This window comes from Oncorhynchus mykiss, chromosome 3 (assembly GCF_057628025.1).
Source record: "Oncorhynchus mykiss isolate SJ-2025 chromosome 3, ASM5762802v1, whole genome shotgun sequence".
Lineage (NCBI taxonomy): Eukaryota > Metazoa > Chordata > Actinopteri > Salmoniformes > Salmonidae > Oncorhynchus > Oncorhynchus mykiss.
In genome coordinates this window covers 80,661,934-80,682,191 of record NC_143024.1, presented here as the reverse complement: position 1 = coordinate 80,682,191, position 20,258 = coordinate 80,661,934, and the positions used below count along the sequence as shown (strand labels likewise).

At 48.4% G+C, this 20,258-nt stretch overlaps 1 protein-coding gene across 1 annotated transcript in view; it reads right to left on the bottom strand.

Moving 5' to 3' along the window:
* LOC110504559 (unconventional myosin-XVI) overlaps nt 1–19,284 on the bottom strand; it is a 225,468-nt gene extending 206,184 nt beyond the window's left edge. Inside the window, exons 1-2 of the mRNA XM_036975024.2 lie at nt 18,806–19,284; nt 4,398–4,670 (exon numbers count right to left, since the gene is read on the bottom strand). Of these exons, the coding sequence (XP_036830919.2) occupies nt 4,398–4,670; nt 18,806–18,833 (301 nt within the window). The 5' untranslated portion in view covers nt 18,834–19,284. The remainder of the gene's footprint in view (nt 1–4,397; nt 4,671–18,805) is intronic.
* Between the last annotated feature and the right edge of the window lie 974 nt (nt 19,285–20,258).

The following is a 20,258-nucleotide window of genomic DNA, read 5'->3' as shown; positions in this document are numbered from 1 at the left end:
TGTCCTGAGGCGAACATGTTCCCAGATCCCTCCCAGGAAGAAGCTGTCCTGAGAAGAACACGTTCCCAGATCCCTCCCAGGAAGAAGCTGTCCTGAGGCGAACATGTTCGCTGATCCCTCCCAGTAAGAAGCTGTCCTGAGGCGACCATGTTCCCTGATCCCTCCCAGGAAGAAGCTGTCCTGAGTCGAACACGTTCCCAGATCCCTCCCAGGAAGAAGCTGTCCTGAGGCGAACATGTTCCCTGATCCCTCCCAGGAAGAAGCTGTCCTGAAGCGAACATGTTCCCTGATCCCTCCCAGGAAGAAGTTGTTCTGAGGCGAACATTTTCCCAGATCCCTTCAAGGAAGAAGATGTACTGAGGCGAACATGTTCCCAGATCCCTCCCAGGAAGAAGCTGTCCTGAGGCGAACATGTTCCCAGATCTCTCCAAGGAAGAAGCTGTCCTGAGGCGAACATGTTCCCTGATCCCTCCCAGGAAGAAGCTGTTCTGAGGCGAACATGTTCCCAGATCCCTCCCAGGAAGAAGCTGTCCTGAGGTGAACATGTTCCCAGATCTCTCCCAGGAAGAAGCTGTTCTGAGGCGAACATGTTCCCATATTCCTCCCAGGAAGAAGTTGTCCTGAGGCGAACATGTTCCCTGACCCCTCCCAGGAAGAAGGTGTTCGGAGGCGAACATGTTCCCTGATCCCTCCCAGGAAGAAGCTGTTCTGAGGCGAACATGTTCCCTGATCCCTCCCAGGAAGAAGCTGTTCTGTGGCGAACGTGTTCCCTGATCCCTCCCAGGTAGAAGCGTTTCTGAAGCGAACATGTTCCCTGATCCCTCCCAGGAAGAAGCTGTTCTGTGGCGAACATGTTCCCTGATCCCTCCCAGGTAGAAGCGTTTCTGAGGCGAACATGTTCCCTGATCCCTCCCAGGTAGAAGCTGTTCTGAGGCGAACATGTTCCCTGATCCCTCCCAGGTAGAAGCGTTTCTGAGGCGAACGTGTTCCCTGATCCCTCCCAGGTAGAAGCGTTTCTGAAGCGAACATGTTCCCTGATCCCTCCCAGGTAGAAGCTGTTCTGAGGCGAACATGTTCCCTGATCCCTCCCAGGAAGAAGCTGTTCTGTGGCGAACATGTTCCCTGATCCCTCCCAGGTAGAAGCTGTTCTGAGGCGAACATGTTCCCTGATCCCTCCCAGGTAGAAGCTGTTCTGAGCCGAACATGTTCCCTGATCCCTACCAGGAAGAAGCTGTTCTGAGGCGAACATGTGCCCTGATCCCTACCAGGAAGAAGCTGTTCTGAGGCGAACATGTTCCCTGATCCCTCCCAGGTAGAAGCGTTTCTGAGGCGAACATGTTCCCTGATCCCTCCCAGGTAGAAGCTGTTCTGAGGCGAACATGTTCCCTGATCCCTCCCAGGTAGAAGCTGTTCTGAGGCGAACATGTTCCCTGATCCCTCCCAGGTAGAAGCTGTTCTGAGGCGAACATGTTCCCTGATCCCTACCAGGAAGAAGCTGTTCTGAGGCGAACAGCTTCTACCATGTTCCCTGATCCCTCCCAGGTAGAAGCGTTTATGAGGCGAACAGCTTCTACCATGTTCCCTGCATATAAATTGATATAGAATGAAGTTGGATGGAGAGAGAAACGTTCTGCAAAGCACTACCACAAACTGTTCCCTTAATAAGGAGTAGGTAGTCAACAGAGCAAAGATGAACATAGGAGCAGTCAAGATGCACTAATAGCAGCAACAGCAAACATGCAATTCAGTCCAATGGAGTCCAATTAGACTACTCATCATGTAACCTTCTACACTGAATGTAGCCTATCCATGGAACATCCAGACTGCAGTACAACATCTTGTCCAACACCATAGAGATCCTTTTAAAATGACTCTTCTCACTATTCTAACTATTCTAGTATTCTAATTCTAACAACACTGACCAACCTGGCCGTGAGTGTTCCAAGTCTAGTTAGTCAGACCTCTGGTTGGCAGATGACTATACCCACCATAACGAAAGCCAGTCTTGTGCCAGTCTTCTACCATGCTGTTGAAATGGTGATTAGGCTTTCTAGTTGGGGGTTAACAGTGGCAATTCATGTCCAGTCAAAGGGCAGGTTTCCGTTGAGCAGTGGCATGGGCACACCAGCTGCTCTCAAGGACCCCAACTGAAGCTCATTGGCCAAAGGAGGGAGATTAGCATAGTAACCTGCAATGGCTGCTGGGAGGTCTGACACAGATAGCTGGCAATTCAAGAGCATGGGTGGAAAGAGAGATAAGGGAGGGATGGAGAGAGGGAAATAAGGAGAGAAAGGGTAGTCAGAGAAAGAGGAAGAAAGAGAGAGAGAGATGAAGAAAGAGAGAGAGAATGATTAAGGGAAAGGAAGTAAAGAGAGAAGAGAGAACGAGGAGGCCATAGTGAGATAAATGCGTTTCTATAGCAAAGGCAGCAAGTCTCCCCTGAGCCTCATAGAGTATTCAGTAGTAATGATACTTCATGAAGACATAAAGTGTGTTTGACTGCAGTTCTGTGTGTATGGGCCTGTGGCCTTAATGGTAGTCTCTAACTCTCCCTCAGATCCCTGCCTGATTTAGAGTCAGGCTCACAAGTGCGCCCTCTCTCCCCTCTGAGGCCTCGGCAGAATCCCTAATAGGGAAACTCTTAGTGGTTAGAATAGGGGTTCCAGACACACAGACATGCAGGCAGGCACGCACGGAGACACATGCACACACATACACACACAGACACACGTGCAGACACACACCACGTAAAAAAGTAAATCTGCCCAACTGTCCTGGAGAGTGAGACTACAGTCAGAATACCGGGACTGCTAATCCTTGCTGCAAAGTCTCAGGCAGAAACAGGTGACTTGGGCTGAATCAATAACATCTGAGCTCTGTGATTGTTGCGCCGTTGTCATGACTGATCCCTTAATACTTACATCTGATTGTCTCCCAAGAGCTGCATTTGGCTCTGTATATTAGCTAGGTGTGTTTGCATGAGAGTGAGAGTGAGAGTGAGAGTGAGAGTGAGAGTGTGTGTGTGTGTGTGTGTGTGTGTGTGTGTGTGTGTGTGTGTGTGTGTCTGAAGGAGTTAGTGTCCTGACTAGCCTGTAAACAGTGTGAAGAATGAGCTAATACTGTAAAGCTAATGGCCACTCCTCACCCTTAACACATCCATTTCCCAGCTGCCACACACACACACACACACACACACACACACACACACACACACACACACACACACACACACACACGCACGCACACACACACACACACACACACACACACACACACACACACACACACACACACACACACTCTCAGCAGAATACTGATTAGCAACTGAATCTCGGGAGAGCAAATTAAGAGAATATTGAAGGAGGAACAGAATACAAAGAGGGAGAGAGGGAGGAGGGAGAGAGAGAGACAGAGAGAGAGAGAGAGGAGGGAGGGAGGGAGGGAGGGAGGGAGGGAGGGAGGGAGGGAGGGAGGGAGGGAGGGAGGGAGGGAGGTGCGCGAGCGTGTGTGTGTGTGATGTTTGAAAGGGTCCCCCGCCTTGCAGAGAATGAAGTAAATGCAGAACCAATAGAGCTCATGTAACCAGTGCTACTCAGTACTACTCAGTACTACTTAGTGCTACTCAGTACTACTCAGTATTACTCAGTACTACTCAGTGCTACTCAGTACTACTCAGTATTACTCAGTACTACTCAGTGCTACTCAGTACTACTCAGTACTATTTAGTGCTACTCAGTACTACTCAGTATTACTCAGTACTACTCAGTGCTACTCAGTACTACTCAGTGCTACTCAGTATTACTCAGTACTACTCAGTGCTACTCAGTACTACCCAGTGCTACTCAGTACTACTCAGTGCTACTCAGTATTACTCAGTACTACTCAGTGCTACTCTGTACTACCCAATGCTACTCAGTACTACTCAGTACTACTCAGTGCTACTCAGTACTACTCAGTGCTACTCAGTACTACTCAGTGCTACTCATTGTCACTCAGTACTACTCAGTGCTACTCACAAGCTGAAACCCTCCACTGTCTATTCTGTTTGCACTGACTCAAAGCTCATAGAACTGTCAGAACTCAATAGTTCAAATGGAATCTTATAGAACTCATATATGATGCATCGGCTTCACAAATCTAGGACAGTTTTGCTGATAGATATAAACCCTGGAAATAGATCAAAACTAGCTTTAACACTCAAGTGGGAGTATGCTAACTAGAACCTAAAATGGTTCTTCTGCTGTAGGACCTTCTACATGGAACCAAAGAGGGTTCTCCCTGGAACAGCCAAAGAACCATTATGGAACCCTTTTTTCAAAGAGTGTAGCTAACACTCCCCCCCCCCCCCCCCCTCCCTCCCCTCCTGCCCTCAAACACACAGAAATAAACACACCCACCTTCTTTGTCATCGTGCCGTATGATGGCATCCTGTATGACATCACCAAGGCTGAAGCAAATGCGGTGCCTCTTCCTGTGGCTGGTGGACGGGGCTTTGACCTTGACTCCGCCTCCTGGTTTCTGTAGGGTGTTCTCCCGCTCGTAGTACGCCCTTATTTGGTCACAGCGCATTCTCCTAACCAGCCGCTGGCGCTGGCCAAACGGGAGAGACTCCAGCAGACACTGGTCGATCTCCATGTTCTGACGAAACACGTTACATAGCTGAAAACAACCTGCGGAGGGAGGGAGGGAGGGAGGGAGGGAGGGAGGGAGGGAGGGAGGGAGGGGGAAAAGAAGAGAGAGAAATGCATTAGCATATCATGTTTGTGATGAAAATCTGTCTCAACAGTTTTATACAAGTCAAAGATAGACAGAGATGTTAAACGCTGTCTATTGCGCACGTGCGTGAGTGTGTTTGTGTAAAAGACACAGATACAGCTGTTACATTAATAAATCCAACAGGGCCAGATCATGTTTATTTAAATACAGTCTGACAGTGAGCGGACAGGACAAGGCTTGGATGATAAGGAACACCAGTCTGTTTCACCTCCAGACTAGTGTATGTGACTGCCTGTATGGTTATAATGGACTACACTTGCACTGCCTTTAGCCTTGAGGAGTTTTGAAAAAAATAATAACACCGTTTGTCATGATATTGTCTCTGCCAGTGTCTCTGCCAGTGGAAGAGAGTTCTCCTCATCACTACCTAGTCTCTGAGTCGTATTAGGGTGTGTCTGTGTAATGCTGCTGCAGCTTCAATGACTGCAGGAGAATTCATCACTAGCTACATATCAGGACCAAACCAGGCTTAGATATCAAGATAGTTCCAGACTTACAAAACTATAAATATTCATAGCATTATTCAGTGATGAAGGCAGAGAGTTAGAGGAATCTTAAGTCAAGTTGCAATGCACAGGCGATCAAAGGCAATGAGCGTAAAAAAGTCATCTTCAACAAAATCTAAGTTTGCCCCCTTATGCAATATGCTTCAGAAGAAAGTTTGCAATGATTTGGTGATGTGTGTAATGTATGAGTGTGTGAAAAAGACAGCAGTAATTAGTGCAGTCATTCAGGTCACTATTAGTGCCTTTGCAGATAAATTAGAGACAGTGGCTTTTCTCCTCCTCTTCCTGAGTCACACACTCTCTCTCTGCTCATCTCCTCCATCCCTGTCTGCTTATCTATCTGTCTGCCCTCTTTGCCTCTTCTTTTAACACACTCCCTCTCTGCTCATCTCCTCCATCCCTGTCTGCTTATCTATCTGTCTGCCCTCTTTGCCTCTTCTTTTAACACACTCCCTCTCTGCTCATCTCCTCCATCCCTGTCTGCTTATCTATCTGTCTGCCCTCTTTGCCTCTTCTTTTAACACACTCCCTCTCTGCTCATCTCCTCCATCCCTGTCTGCTTATCTATCTGTCTGCCCTCTTTGCCTCTTCTTTTAACACACTCCCTCTCTGCTCATCTCCTCCATCCCTGTCTGCTTGTCTATCTGTCTGCCCTCTTTGCCTCTTCTTTTAACACACTCCCTCTCTGCTCATCTCCTCCATCCCTGTCTGCTTATCTATCTGTCTGCCCTCTTTGCCTCTTCTTTTAACACACTCTCTCTGCTCATCTCCTCCATCCCTGTCTGCTTGTCTATCTGTCTGCCCTCTTTGCCTCTTCTGAGAGGCAAACACACTCCAATTTCCTGTTTTCTGATATTCTTCCTTGTCATCCCTCTCTTTCCTTTCTTCCTCTCCCTCCCTTGGTCACATTGCCTGTTTGACCGTCTTCCACCTCTCGCTACCTTTAAATCTTCCCTCCCTCCTCCCTCCCTCCCTCCCTCCCTCCCTCCCTCCCTCCCTCCCTTCCCTCCCTCTCTCTTACCTTCTCTCTCTTCTCTCTCTCTCTCTCACACTCCTCTCTCCCTCTCTCACACCTTCCTCCTCCCCTCCCTCACACCCCTTCCTCTCTCTCTCTCCCTCTCTCTCTCTCTCTCTCTCTCACACACTCCTCTCTCCACTCTCTCACACCTTCCTCCACTCCCCCTCTCTCACACCCTTCCTCTCTCTCTCCCTCTCTCTCACTCTCTCTCTCTCTCTCCCTCTCTCTCACTCTCTCTCTCTCTCTCTCTCTCTCTCTCTCTCTCTCTCTCTCTCTCTCTCTCACACTCCTCTCTCCCCTCTCTCACACCTTCCCTCCCTTCCCCTCTCTCACACCCCTTTCTCTCTCTCTCCCTCTCTCTCACACTCTTCCCTCTCTCTCTCTGACTCCTCCATCCCCCCTCCGTCTCTCACACCCTCCCTCCCTCTCTCCCTCTCTCTCACACTCCTCCCTCCCTCTCTCCGACACCCCTCCCTCCTCCCTCACTGTCAGACTCCTCCCACTCTATCCCTCTCTTTCACACACTCGCTCCCTTCCTCTCTCCTCTCTCTCACACCCCTCCCTCTCTTCCCTCTCTCACACCTTCCCTCCCTCCCCCTCTCTCACACCCCTTCCTCTCTCTCTCTCTCCCTCTCTCTCTCTCTCACACACTCCTCTCTCCCCTCTCTCACACCTTCCCTCCCTCCCCCACTCTCACACCCTTCCTCTCCCTCTCCCTCTCCCTCTCTCTCTCACTCTCTCTCTCTCTCTCTCTCTCTCTCTCTCTCTCTCTCACACTCCTCTCTCCCCTCTCTCACACCTTCCCTCCCTCCCACTCTCCCACACCCCTCCCTCCCTCCCCCCCTTCGTGTGTGTGTGATTCAGCAGGATTGTGCAGCAGGCTGCTGGTGAGGTTTAAACCACTGACAGTGGGACGTTTTTGAAGTACTGCAGCCTTTTCACGTCCCTCTCCCCATCACCCTCTCTCTCCCCCCTCTCTCTCCCCCTCTCTCTTTCTCTCTTCCTTCATTCGTCTCTCTCTTCATCTTTCTCTTTTCTCTCCTCCCTGCCTGCTACACGTTTTTAAAGAGGAGCATGAATCACTGCAGTTTGTTCTGTCATGCTGCTATGGAAATGAGCGCTGCAGTGCTTTTCTCTGAAGCTGTTCACCTCATAATCTCTTCAGAGACCCATAAGCACATGCACAGCGCTGAACACACACAAATGCCAAAAAAGAGACACATGTGTATCCATAACAGACATGGCTGGGGAAAGGAAGAGTTGTTTATCCCCCAGCATGTTGTCTCTACTTTGTGCTTTAGTTCCTTATCAGGCTGATGTTACTGTGTCTCTAACTGCTTTTGCTTCAGATAATAATCTACACACCTGCCTCCCAGACAGACAGTTGGCCCTGCACAATGCTCAAATGGTACCATCTTTTAACTCTCGCTCCCTCTTTCACCCCTTTCAACTCTCGCTCCCTCTTTCACCCCTTTCAACTCCTGCTCACTCTTTCACCCCTTTCAACTCTCGCTCCCTCTTTCACCCCTTTCAACTCTCGCTCCCTCTTTCACCCCTTTCAACTCTCGCTCCCTCTTTCACCCCTTTCAACTCTCGCTCCCTCTTTCACCCCTTTCAACTTTCGCTCCCTCTTTCACCCCTTTCAACTCCTGCTCCCTCTTTCACCCCTTTCAACTTTCGCTCCCTCTTTCACCCATTTCAACTCTCGCTCCCTCTTTCACCCCTTTCAACTCTCGCTCCTTCTTTCACCCCTTTCAACTCTCGCTCCCTCTTTCACCCATTTCAACTCTCGCTCCCTCTTTCACCCCTTTCAACTCTCGCTCCCTCTTTCACCCCTTTCAACTCTCGCTCCCTCTTTCACCCCTTTCAACTCTCGCACCCTCTTTCACCCCTTTCAACTCTCGCTCCCTCTTTCACCCCTTTCAACTCTCGCTGCCTCTTTCATGTTTCTCTTCTTTCCTCTCGTCCTCCTGTCAATTCCTCCCTCTCTACTTTCCTCTCTTCCTCCTGTCTATTCCTCCCTCTCTTCTTTCCTCTCTTCCTCCTGTCTATTCCTCCCTCTCTTCTTTCCTCTCTTCTTCCTGTCTATTCCTCCCTCTCTACTTTCCTCTCTTCCTCCTGTCTATTCCTCCCTCTCTTCTTTCCTCTCTTCCTCATGTCTCTTCCTCCCTCTCTTCCTCCTGTCTATTCCTCATGTCTCATCCTCATCTCTTCCTTCATCTCTTCTTTCTCTCTTCCTCCCTCTCTACCTCATGTCTCTTCCTCATGTCTCTTCCTCATGTCTCTTCCTCATGTCTCTTCCTCCCTCTCTACCTCATGTCTTTCCTCATGTCTCTTCCTTCCTCTCTTCCTCCCTCTCCTCCTCCAGTCTCATCATCATGTATCTTCCTCATGTCTCTTCCTCATGTCTCTTCCTCATTTCTCATCATCATGTCTCTTCCTCATGTATCTTCCCTCATGTCTCTTCCTTCCTCTCTTCCTCCCTCTTTTCCTCCCTCTTTTCCTCATGTCTCTTCCTCATGTATCTTCCTCCCTCTCTTCCTCCCGTCTCATCCTCATGTCTCTTCCTCCCTCTTTTCCTCATGTCTCTTCCTCATGTCTCTTTCTCCCTCGCTTCCTCCCGTCTCATCCTCATGTCTCTTCCTCCCTCTCTTCCTCCTGTCTCATCCTCATATCTCTTCCTCCCTCTATTCCTCCCTCACTTCCTCCCATCTCATTCTCATGTCTCTTCCTCATATCTCTTCCTCATGTCTCCATCCTCATGTCTCTTCCTCCCTCTCTTCCTCATGTCTCTTCCTTCCTCTATCCCTCATGTCTCTTCCCTCCTCTCATCCTCCCTCTATTAGTCATGTCTCATCCTCATATCTCTTCCTCATGTCTCATCCTCATGTCTCTTCCTCCCTCTCTTCCTCATGTCTCTTCCTCCTCTCTCTTCCTCCCTCTCTTCCTCATGTCTCTTCCTTCCTCTATCCTCATGTCTCTTCCCTCCTCTCATCCTCCCTCTATTAGTCATGTCTCATCCTCATGTCTCTTCCTCATATCTCTTCCTCATGTCTCATCCTCATGTCTCTTCCCTCCCTCTTTTCCTCATGTCTCTTCCTCCCGTCTCATCCTCATGTCTCTTCCTTCCTCTCTTCCTCCCTCTTTTCCTCATGTCTCTTAAACATGTCTCTCCCTTCCTCTATTCCTCATGTCTCTTCCTTCCTCTCTTCCTCCCTCTATTCCTCATGTCTCATCCTCATGTCTCTTCCTTCATCTCTTCCTCTCTTCCTCCCGTCTCTTCCTCATGTCTCTTAATCATGTCTCTTCCTTCCGTATCATCCTCATGTCTCTTCCTCCTGTCTCTTCCTCATGTCCCTTCCTCATGTCTCTTCCTCATGTCTCTTCCTCCCTCTCTTCCTCATGTCTCATCCTCATGTCTCTTCCTCCCTCTCTTCCTCCCTCTCATCCTCCCTCGCTTCCTCCCGTCTCATCCTCAGGTCTCTTCCTCATATCTCTTCCTCATGTCTCATCCTCATGTATCTTCCCTCCCTCTCTTCCTCCCTCTCTTCCTAATGTCTCTTCCTCGTGTCTCTTCCTTCCTCTCTTCCTCATGTCTCTCCTCATGTGTCTTCCTTCCTCTCCTCCTCCCCCTATTCCTCCCGTCTCTTCCTCATGTCCCTTCCTTCCTCTCTTTCTCCCTCTATTCCTCATGTCTCTTCCTTCCTCTCTTCCTCCCTCTCTTCCTCCCTCTCTTCCTCCCGTCTCATCGTCATGCCTCTTCCTCATGTCTCTTCCTCATGTCTCTACCTCCGTCTCATCCTCATGTCTCTTCCTTCCTCTCTTCCTTCCTCTCTTCCTCATGTCTCTTCCTCATGGCCGCTCCTCCCTCTCTTCCCTCCCTCGCTTCCTCCCGTCTCATCCTCATGTCTCTTCCTCCCTCTCTTCCTCCCTCTCTTCCTCCTGTCTCTTCCTCATATCTCTTCCTCCCTCTATTCCTCCTGTCTCTTCCTCCCGTCTCTTCCCCATGTCTCTTCCTCACGTCTCTTCCTCATGTCTCAACCTCATGTCTCTTCCTCCCTCTCTTCCTCCCTCTCATCCTCCCTCGCTTCCTCCCGTCTCATCCTTAGGTATCTTCCTCATATCTCTTCCTCATGTCTCATCCTCATGTATCTTCCTCCCTCTCTTCCTCCATCTCTTCCTAATGTCTCTTCCTCATGTCTCTTCCTTCCTCTCTTCCTCATGTCTCTTCCTCATGTCTCTTCCTTCCTCTCTTCCTCCCCCCATTCCTCCCATCTCTTCCTCATGTCTCTTCCTTCCTCTCTTTCTCCCTCTATTCCTCATGTCTCTTCCTTCCTCTCTTCCTCCCTCTCTTCCTCCCTCTCTTCCTCCCATCTCATCGTCATGTCTCTTCCTCATGTCTCTTCCTCCCTCTCTTCCTCCCGTCTCATCGTCATTCCTCTTCCTCATGTCTCTTCCTCATGTCTCTACCTCCCGTCTCATCGTCATGCCTCTTCCTCATGTCTATTCCTCATGTCTCTACCTCCCGTCTCATCCTCATGTCTCTTCCTTCCTCTCTTCCTTCCTCTCTTCCTCCCGTCTCTTCCTCATGGCCCCTCCTCCCTCTCTTCCTCCCTCGCTTCCTCCCGTCTCATCCTCATGTCTCTTCCTCCCTCTCTTCCTCCCTCTATTCCTTATGTCTCATCCTCATGTCTCTTCCTCCCTCTCTTCCTCCCTCTCTTCCTCCTGTCTCATCCTCATATCTCTTCCTCCCTCTATTCCTCTTGTCTCTTCCTCCCGTCTCTTCCCCATGTCTCTTCCTCACATCTCTTCCTCATATCTCTTCCTCTCTCTCTTACTCCCTCTCTTCCTCCCGTCTCACCCTCATGTCTCTTTCTCATGTCTCTTCCTCCCTCTATTCCTCCCTCTCTTCCCCATGTCTCTTCCTCCCTATCTTCCTTCCTCACTTCCTCAATCTCCCTCTCTTCCTCCATCTCTTCCTCCTGTCTCTGGGCTCTGATAAGCCAGGATTCAAGACACTTTAGAAAAGCTGTAGTGAACTAAGCTGCTCCACTCACAGAAACCAATTACCGTCGAAAACCCAGACCTCTGCTCTGTGGGCCCAGCCCTGTGTCAGTACAGTATAACCCTTACTAATACTTAGTTTATACAGCTTCTTAAGATGACTTTGCAGAGTTAGAGAGAGGGTACACCCTGATAACCATGAAACTAGTGACCCGACCCACCACAAGCAAGCCTGGCCTGAGGAGGCTAGCACCTACCCCCACAGAGAGACACACAACCCAGCCATATCTGGACTGGAGGAGCTAGATAATCATATCAGGACTGGAGGAGCTAGCTAGTCATATCTGGACTAGAGGAGCTAGCTAGTCATATCTGGACTGGAGGAGCTAGCTAGTCATATCTGGACTGGAGGAGCTAGCTAGTCATATCTGGACTGGAGGAGAGTAGCTAGTCATATCTGGACTGGAGGAGCTAGATAATCATATCTGGACTGGAGGAGCTAGCTAGTCATATCTGGACTGGAGGAGATAGCTAGTCATATCTGGACTGGAGGAGCTAGCTAGTTATATCTGGACTGGAGGAGCTAGCTAGTCATATCTGGACTGGAGGAGATAGCTAGTCATATCTGGACTGGAGGAGCTAGCTAGTCATATCTGGACTGGAGGAGATAGCTAGTCATATCTGGACTGGAGGAGCTAGATAATCGTATCTTGACTGGAGGAGCTAGCTAGTCATATCTGGACTGGAGGAGATAGCTAGTCATATCTGGACTGGAGGAGCTAGCTAGTCATATCTGGACTGGAGGAGATAGCTAGTCATATCTGGACTGGAGGAGCTAGCTAGTCATATCTGGACTGGAGGAGCTAGCTAGTCATATCTGGACTGGAGGAGATAGCTAGTCATATCTGGACTGGAGGAGCTAGATAATCGTATCTTGACTGGAGGAGCTAGATAATCATATTCACAGCTGACAGTAGAGTGTCTATGGACCAGAGCTGGGTACATCTGTCCTAGGCTGGCTAACTATGTCAAAGCACCATAGACTGAGAGCTACAGACAGGGACACAGGAAACAATGGAGAATTATCAGTGCTGGGCCTCTGTATAGACTTTTGTAATACTGGGAAGAGTGATATAGACTGCAGAATAGAAGGATGAAGTGGGGGCTGTATAGAACAGAATGGAGAGAGAGAGGAAGAGAAAGAGAAAGTAGTAACTAGACAGAGTGCCAGTGTGGGCCAGTGGGAGTAGAGCTAAGTCACTGACTTGTGTGTGTGTGTGTCTGGGTAACCAACTTGATCTCATAGTTTTACTTGGACGTGGACATAATTGATGGCCAGCCAAAGTGGTCATCAATCATTAAGGTAAGGGTTAATGACTTTCTATCGTTGGATTCCAACTTGCCTTATGCTTACGCCCATCTGCACGCACACACGCACACACACACGCGCACACACACACACACACACACAAACACACACACACACACACACACACACACACAGGCACCAGCAGACTCTATTTAACTGCCCTGTCAGCGTTATAAAATCAGCCATCATAAACATGTTATATGACACACATACACACACACACACACACCGTGACACTTCACACATAAAGACGTACAGCCTCTGAGATGAGTCCAACTGATCAGTCTAGCCTAAAGAAGTGTTATGCTAATGTAAAAACATATTCTTCATATCTGTTGAGCAAGACAAGAGAGAATGAATGAATGTGAGCGGGTGTGAGAGAGAGCGAGGGATGGAGAAGGAGAGAGGGTCACTGTGAGAGAGGACAAGAGAAAGGGACAGCCGGAGATTGAGAGTGAGTGAGCAATAGACAGGACACAACAGAGATTTAGAGGGAATGGTAGAGATATAGTGAAGAGAGAGAGAGATTATAGGAGGGAGGGAGGGAGGGAGGGAGGGAGGGAGGGAGGGAGGGAGGGAGGGAGGGAGGGAGGGAGGGAGGGAGGGAGGGAGGGAGGGAGGGAGAGACAGAGAGAGCGAGCGAGAGAGAATCTTGCTTTAAAAGATCCTGCTTTCCCATCTCCTGGCTGTCAGCTATTGATTTGCTGAGGAATATCCCTCATAGACTATATTTAATAACACTGACAGCACTGCGCTTGGCTGGGAATTAGCATACAGTGCACACATACAGTTGAAGTCGGAAGTTTACACACACTTAGGTTGAAGTCAAATTAAAACTTGTTTTTCAACCACTCCAACCACTTTTGGCAAGTTGGTTAGGACATCTACTTTGTAAATGACACATGTCATTTTTCCAACAATTGTTTACAGGCATACTGTTTCACTTGTAATTCACTGTATCACAATTCCAGTGGGTCAGAAGTTTACATACACTAAGTTGACTGTGCCTTTAAACAGCTCGGAAAATTACAGAAAATGATGTCATGGCTTTACAAGCTTCTGATAGACTAATTCATATCATTTGAGTCAATTTGAGGTGTACCTGTGGATGTATTTCAAGGCCAACCTTCAAACTCAATGCCTCTTTGCTTGACATCATGGGAAAATCAAAAGAAATCAGCCAAGACCTCAGAAAAAAAATTGTAGACCTCCACAAGTATGGTTCATCCTTGGGAGCAATTTCCAAATGCCTGAAGGTACCACGTTCATCTGTACAAACAATAGTACACAAGTATAAACACCATGGGACCACACAGCTGTCATACCGCTCAGGAAGGAGACGCGTTCTGTCTCCTAGAGATGAACGTACTTTGGTGCAAAAAGTGCAAATCAGTCCCAGAACAACAGCAAATTACCTTGTGAAGATGCTGGAGGAAACAGGTACAAAAGTATCTATATTCACAGTAAAATGAGTCCTATATCAACATAACCTGAAAGGCCGCTCAGCAAGGAAGAAGCCACTACTTCAAAAACGCCATAAAAAAGCCAGACTACGGTTTGCAACTGCACATGGAGACAAAGATCGTACTTTTTGGAGAAATGTCCTCTGGTCTGTTGAAACCATCGTAATGACCATCGTTATGTTTGGAGGAAAAGGGGGGAGGCTTGCAAGCCGAAAAACACCATCCCAACCGCGAAGCACGGGGGTGGCAGCATCATGTTGTGGGGGTGGCAGCATCATGTTGTGGGGGTGCTTTGCTGCAGGAGGGACTGGTGCACTTCACAAAATACATGGCATCATGAGGTAGGAAAATGATGTGGATGTATTGAAGCAACATCTCAAGACATCAGTCAGGAAGCTAAAGCTGTCGCAAATGGGTCTTCCAAATGTACAATGACCCCAAGCATACTTCCAAAGTTGTGGCAAAATGGCTTAAGGTCAACAAAGTCAAGATATTGGAGTGGCCATCACAATGCCCTGACCTCAATCCCATACAAAATTTTTGGGCAGAACAGAAAAGGCATGTGCGAGCAAGGAGGCCTACAAACCTGACTCAGTTACACCAGCTCTGTCAGGAGGAATGGGCCAACATTCACCCAATTTATTGTGGGAAGCTTGTGGAAGGCTACCCGAAACGTTTGACCCAAGTTAATCAATTTAAAGGCAATGCTACCGAATACTAAATTGAGTGTATGTAAATACTGACCCACTGGGAATGTGATGAAAGAAATATAAATCATTCGTTCTACTATTATTCAGACATTTCACATTCTTAAAATAAAGTGCTGATCCTAACTGACCTTAAACAGGGTATTTTTACAAGGATTAAATGTCAGGAATTGTGAAAAACTGAGTTTAAATGTATTTGACTAAGGTGTATGTAAACTACCGACTTCAACTGTATGCACTGAGTATAACAAACAATTAAGAACACCTTCCTAATATTGACTTGCCCTCAGAACAGTCTCAATTTGTCGGGCCATGGACTCTACAAGGTGTCGAAAGCGTTTCACAGGGATATTGACCCATGTTTAATCCAATGCTTCCAACACTTTGTTCCTATGCTAATAAATGTTGGCTGGATGCCCTTTGGGTGGTGGAACATTCTTGATGCACGTAGGAAAGTGTTGAGCGTGAAAAATTGTTGCAGTTCTTGATAGAAACCGGTGCGGCTGGCACCTACTACCATACTTGCAGATACCCTGTCTTGCAGATTCCCCCTCTGAATGACACACATATACAATACATGTCACAAATGTCCCAAGGCTTAAAAAATCTCCTTCGCTTCATCTACACTGACTGACTGAGACATCAATAAGGGATCATATCTTTCACCTGGATTCACCTGGTCAGTTTGTCATAGAAATAATGTTTTGTATACTCAGTGTACATCCACACACACTAATATATACATGTATGCACGCAGGCATACACAGTTCTGTAAGGATGGGTTGAGGCAGGGATGTTCCGCTGACCTATAAGCCCACTCCTGTGTCCCTATCTGCTTCAGTACACATCAAATGTGAGAAGATGCACGCACACACAAACATGATAAATAACCAATTTCAGCCTTTGTTTTCTCCCTCAATTATTTTCTCAGAGGAAAGAAAGAGCAGAAAAAAAGGAAAGAGAAATGATTCACTGCTCATCCTCCCTGAGAGCCTTTTTCTTCTACTGATGTATCCATTCCAGATATATCGTATTGTCTCTCTATTTCCCTTCCTTCATCCCCGGCTTCCTCTCTCCATCCCTCTCTCTCTCTCTCTCCATCCCTCTCTCTCTCTCCATCCCTCTCTCTCTCTCCATCCATATCTTTCTCCATCGCTCTCTCTCCATCCCTCTCTCTTTCTCCATCCCACACTCTCTCCATCCCTCTCTCTCCATCCCTCTCTCTCTCTCCATCCATATCTTTCTCCATCGCTCTCTCTCCATCCCTCTCTCTTTCTCCATCCCACACTCTCTCCATCCCTCTCTCTTTCTCCATCCCACACTCTCTCTACATCCCTCTCTCTTTCTCCATCCCACACTCTCTCCATCCCTCTCTCTCTCCATCCATATCTTTCTCCATCCCTCTCTCTCCATCCCTCTCTCTTTCTCCATCCCACACTCTCTCCATCCCTCTCTCTCTCCATCCATATCTTTCTCCATCCCTCTCTCTTCATCCCTCTCTCTTTCTCCATCCCACACTCTCTCCATCCCTATCTCTCTCTCTCTCCATCCCTCTCTCTTTCTCCATCCCACACTCTCTCCATCCCTCTCTCTCTCCATCCATAGCTTTCTCCATCCCTCTCTCTTTCTCCATCCCACACTCTCTCCATCCCTCTCTCTCCATCCCTCTCTCTTTCTCCATCCCACACTCTCTCCATCCCTATCTATCTCTCTCTCTCCATCCCTCTCTCTTTCTCCATCCCACACTCTCTCCATCCCTCTCTCTCTCCATCCATATCTTTCTCCATCCCTCTCTCTTCATCCCTCTCTCTTTCTCCATCCCAAACTCTCTCCATCCCTCTCTCTCTCTCTCTATCTCCATCCCCCTCTCTCTCTCTCCATCCCTCTCTCGCCATCCCTCTCTCCTTATCTCTTAGTCATGTACCATCCTCCGTTCTACCCATCTAATTCATTATCTATTATTCACCTTCTCTCTGACTGTCCCTTGTCCTCCCCTCTTTAACTGTCCCTCGTCCACCTCTCTTTAACTGTCCCTCGTCCTCCCCTCTTTAACTGTCACTCGTCCTCCCCTCTTTAACTGTCCCTCGTCCTCCCCTCTTTAACTGTCCCTCGTCCTCCTCTCTTTAACTGTCCCTCGTCCTCCCCTCTTTAACTGTCCCTCGTCCTCACTTCTAACTGTCCCTCATCCTCACCTCTTTAACTGTCTCTCGTCCTCCCCTCTTTAACTGTCCCTCATCCTCCTCTCTTTAACTGTCCCTCATTATCCCCTCTTAAACTGTCCCTCGTCCTCACTTCTAACTGTCCCTCGTCCTCACCTCTTTAACTGTCTCTCGTCCTCCCCTCTTTAACTGTCTCTCGTCCTCCCCTCTTTAACTGTCTCTCGTCCTCAACTCTTTAACTGTCTCTCGTCCTCACCTCTTTAACTGTCTCTCGTCCTCCCCTCTTTAACTGTCCCTCGTCCTCACTTCTAACTGTCCCTCGTCCTCCCCTCTTTAACTGTCTCTCGTCCTCCCCTCTTTAACTGTCTCTCGTCCTCACCTCTTTAACTGTCTCTCGTCCTCCCCTCTTTAACTGTCCCTCGTCCTCCCCTCTTTAACTGTCCCTCGTCCTCCTCTCTTTAACTGTCCCTCATCATCCCCTCTTTAACTGTCCTTCGTCCTCACTTCTAACTGTCCCTCATCCTCACCTCTTTAACTGTCTCTCGTCCTCCCCTCTTTAACTGTCCCTCATCCTCCTCTCTTTAACTGTCCCTCATTATCCCCTCTTAAACTGTCTCTCGTCCTCACTTCTAACTGTCCCTCGTCCTCACCTCTTTAACTGTCTCTCGTCCTCCCCTCTTTAACTGTCCCTCATCCTCCTCTCTTTAACTGTCCCTCATTATCCCCTCTTAAACTGTCTCTCGTCCTCACTTCTAACTGTCCCTCATCCTCACCTCTTTAACTGTCTCTCGTCCTCCCCTCTTTAACTGTCCCTCATCCTCCTCTCTTTAACTGTCCCTCGTCATCCCCTCTTTTTTTTTGCCATCTCCAATTTCTCTCCCTCTGTTTTGCATCCTCTCATTCATTATTTCTCTCTATCCCTCTCTTCCTCTATTATTTCTCTCTATCTGTCTGTGATTCCTGCTGAATTACTCCCCCAGGAGCCTCCCGCTACCTGCCGCATTCACCGGTCAACTTCATACAGCTGCAGCACTCTCTCTGCAGCAAGCTCACATACCCACCCACAGTTCTCTCTCTCTCTCTCTCTCTCTCTCTCTCTCTCTCTCTCTCTCTCTCTCTCTCTCTCTCTCTCTCTCTCTCTCTCTCTCTCTCTCTCTCTCTCTCTCTCTCTCTCTCTCTCTCTCACACACACACACACACACACACACACACACACACACACACACACACACACACACACTTCACACAGACACCTACAATGTAAACGCACAGGCAAGCATGACACACCCTCTCTCCCACACACAACTACACACACGCTGGCTACACAGAATGAAATATCAGAGACATGTTGGCTCACTATTACTATACATGACACTATCGTATCTAATGTAACACAGATACATTACAGAACAAACTGCCATAGAGATAGTGACATCATGCTCTCTCATACACACAAGACTGGCATGAGATAATACACACCTATTTGGCACACCTCTCTCTCTCTCTCTCTCTCTCTCTCTCTCTCTCTCTCTCTCTCTCTCTCACACGCACAGCCTCTCTCTCACGTCATCCATCTTTGTCTCTCACCCACAGCCTCTCTCTCACATCATCCCATCTCTCTCTCTCACACACAGCCTCTTTCTTTCTCTCTTCCTCTCTTTCAGTCTCGCTCTCCCGTTCTCCCCCCCCCACACACACACACACAACTGCATCAGCTACACACTGACATAAATGACAGACAGATCGAGAGAGAAGGAGATATGGAAACAGAAAAATGAGGACAGCTGTCCAGAGGTTACTTACAGCATTTGATAAAATGGTAGTGGGACATGTTGTCTTTCTATCAGTCAGTCAGATAGTCAGAGACAGAGTCAGCCACAGGTTCCCTCCAGCTCTGGCTAAGCTAACAGTAGTGCTAGTAACCCAGCACCATGCATTATTCATTCAGCTGCTATCGACTCCGCTCCTCTCTGCATTATTCACTATAGGATTCAGATTGCAGCAGAGCACACACACACACACACAGTCAGCAGGCAGACACAGCATCGTAGAGTTGCAGCGCTTGCAGCTCTCCCAGCCGTCGGCCAGATAACCGCCACACAACCTCTCCCCAATCATGACCGGCGCACGTGCTCATTGCACATCACTGACTGACAGCACAGTAGACCCGCCCAACTGCAACACACCCCCCTGACGCAATGCTTCACACCTGACACACACATTTCCACTACAGATTAATGTGTCAGACACACACACACACCTCCCTCTGCTTTTCCTGAGCTGAAAGAAAAAGGGGCGGAATTAATTGGGGTGACTCTTCACTCTCGAGGATGAGAGAGAGAGAGAGAGAGAGAGAGAGAGAGAGAGAGAGAGAGAGAGAGAGAGAGAGAGACAGAGAGAGACAGAGAGAGACAGAGAGAGAGAGAGAGAGAGAGAGAGAGAGAGAGACAGAGAGAGACAGAGAGAGACAGAGAGAGAGAGAGAGAGAGACAGAGAGAGACAGAGAGAGAGACAGAGAGAGAGAGAGACAGAGAGAGACAGAGAGAGACAGAGAGAGACAGAGAGAGACAGAGAGAGAGAGAGACAGAGAGAGACAGAGAGAGAGAGAGAGACAGAGAGAGAGAGAGAGAGAGAGAATAGATAAGGAGATAACAGAAAAAGAGGAAGAAAAGGAGGGAGCACATTCGATAGAGGTAGAGAAGGAGAGGGAACAATTGCAAAAGGAGGGGAAATCGAGAAACAGAAGTAGAAAGATGGCAAGAGAGAGGGAGGAAGTAAAACGGAGAGGAAACGATAGAGGTGGAGAGAGAGTGATGTTGAGCTGCTGCAGTGCGGCTCTGCTCTGTTCTCAGGGCTGTGACGGGATAAATGTTCAGCAATGAATCCTTTAACTGGCCACAAATTAGCTCTAGATAAGCCTGGTCATCATTTAACGACCGGTCACGTGCCGTCACACACACTGCATCATACATGTCACCCCCTCTCTCACACAGCACCATCACACCACTGATTTACACGCATGGCATGAAGTGTGAAGCGGCCACGCTTGTGTGTTTATGTGTGTGTTTGTTTGCGTGTGTGTGTGTGTTTGTGTTTGGATGTATGTGTATGTCTGTAGATTTACTGTGAATAAACGTGCCTCATACTGCATGTGATTGTGTGAGGAGATTGATTTGCATGCATGAATAAGTTAGCTGCAACATAGAACAGCAACTAGATCTCACAGTCTCATGTCAGAATTAGAAGTACAGCCATG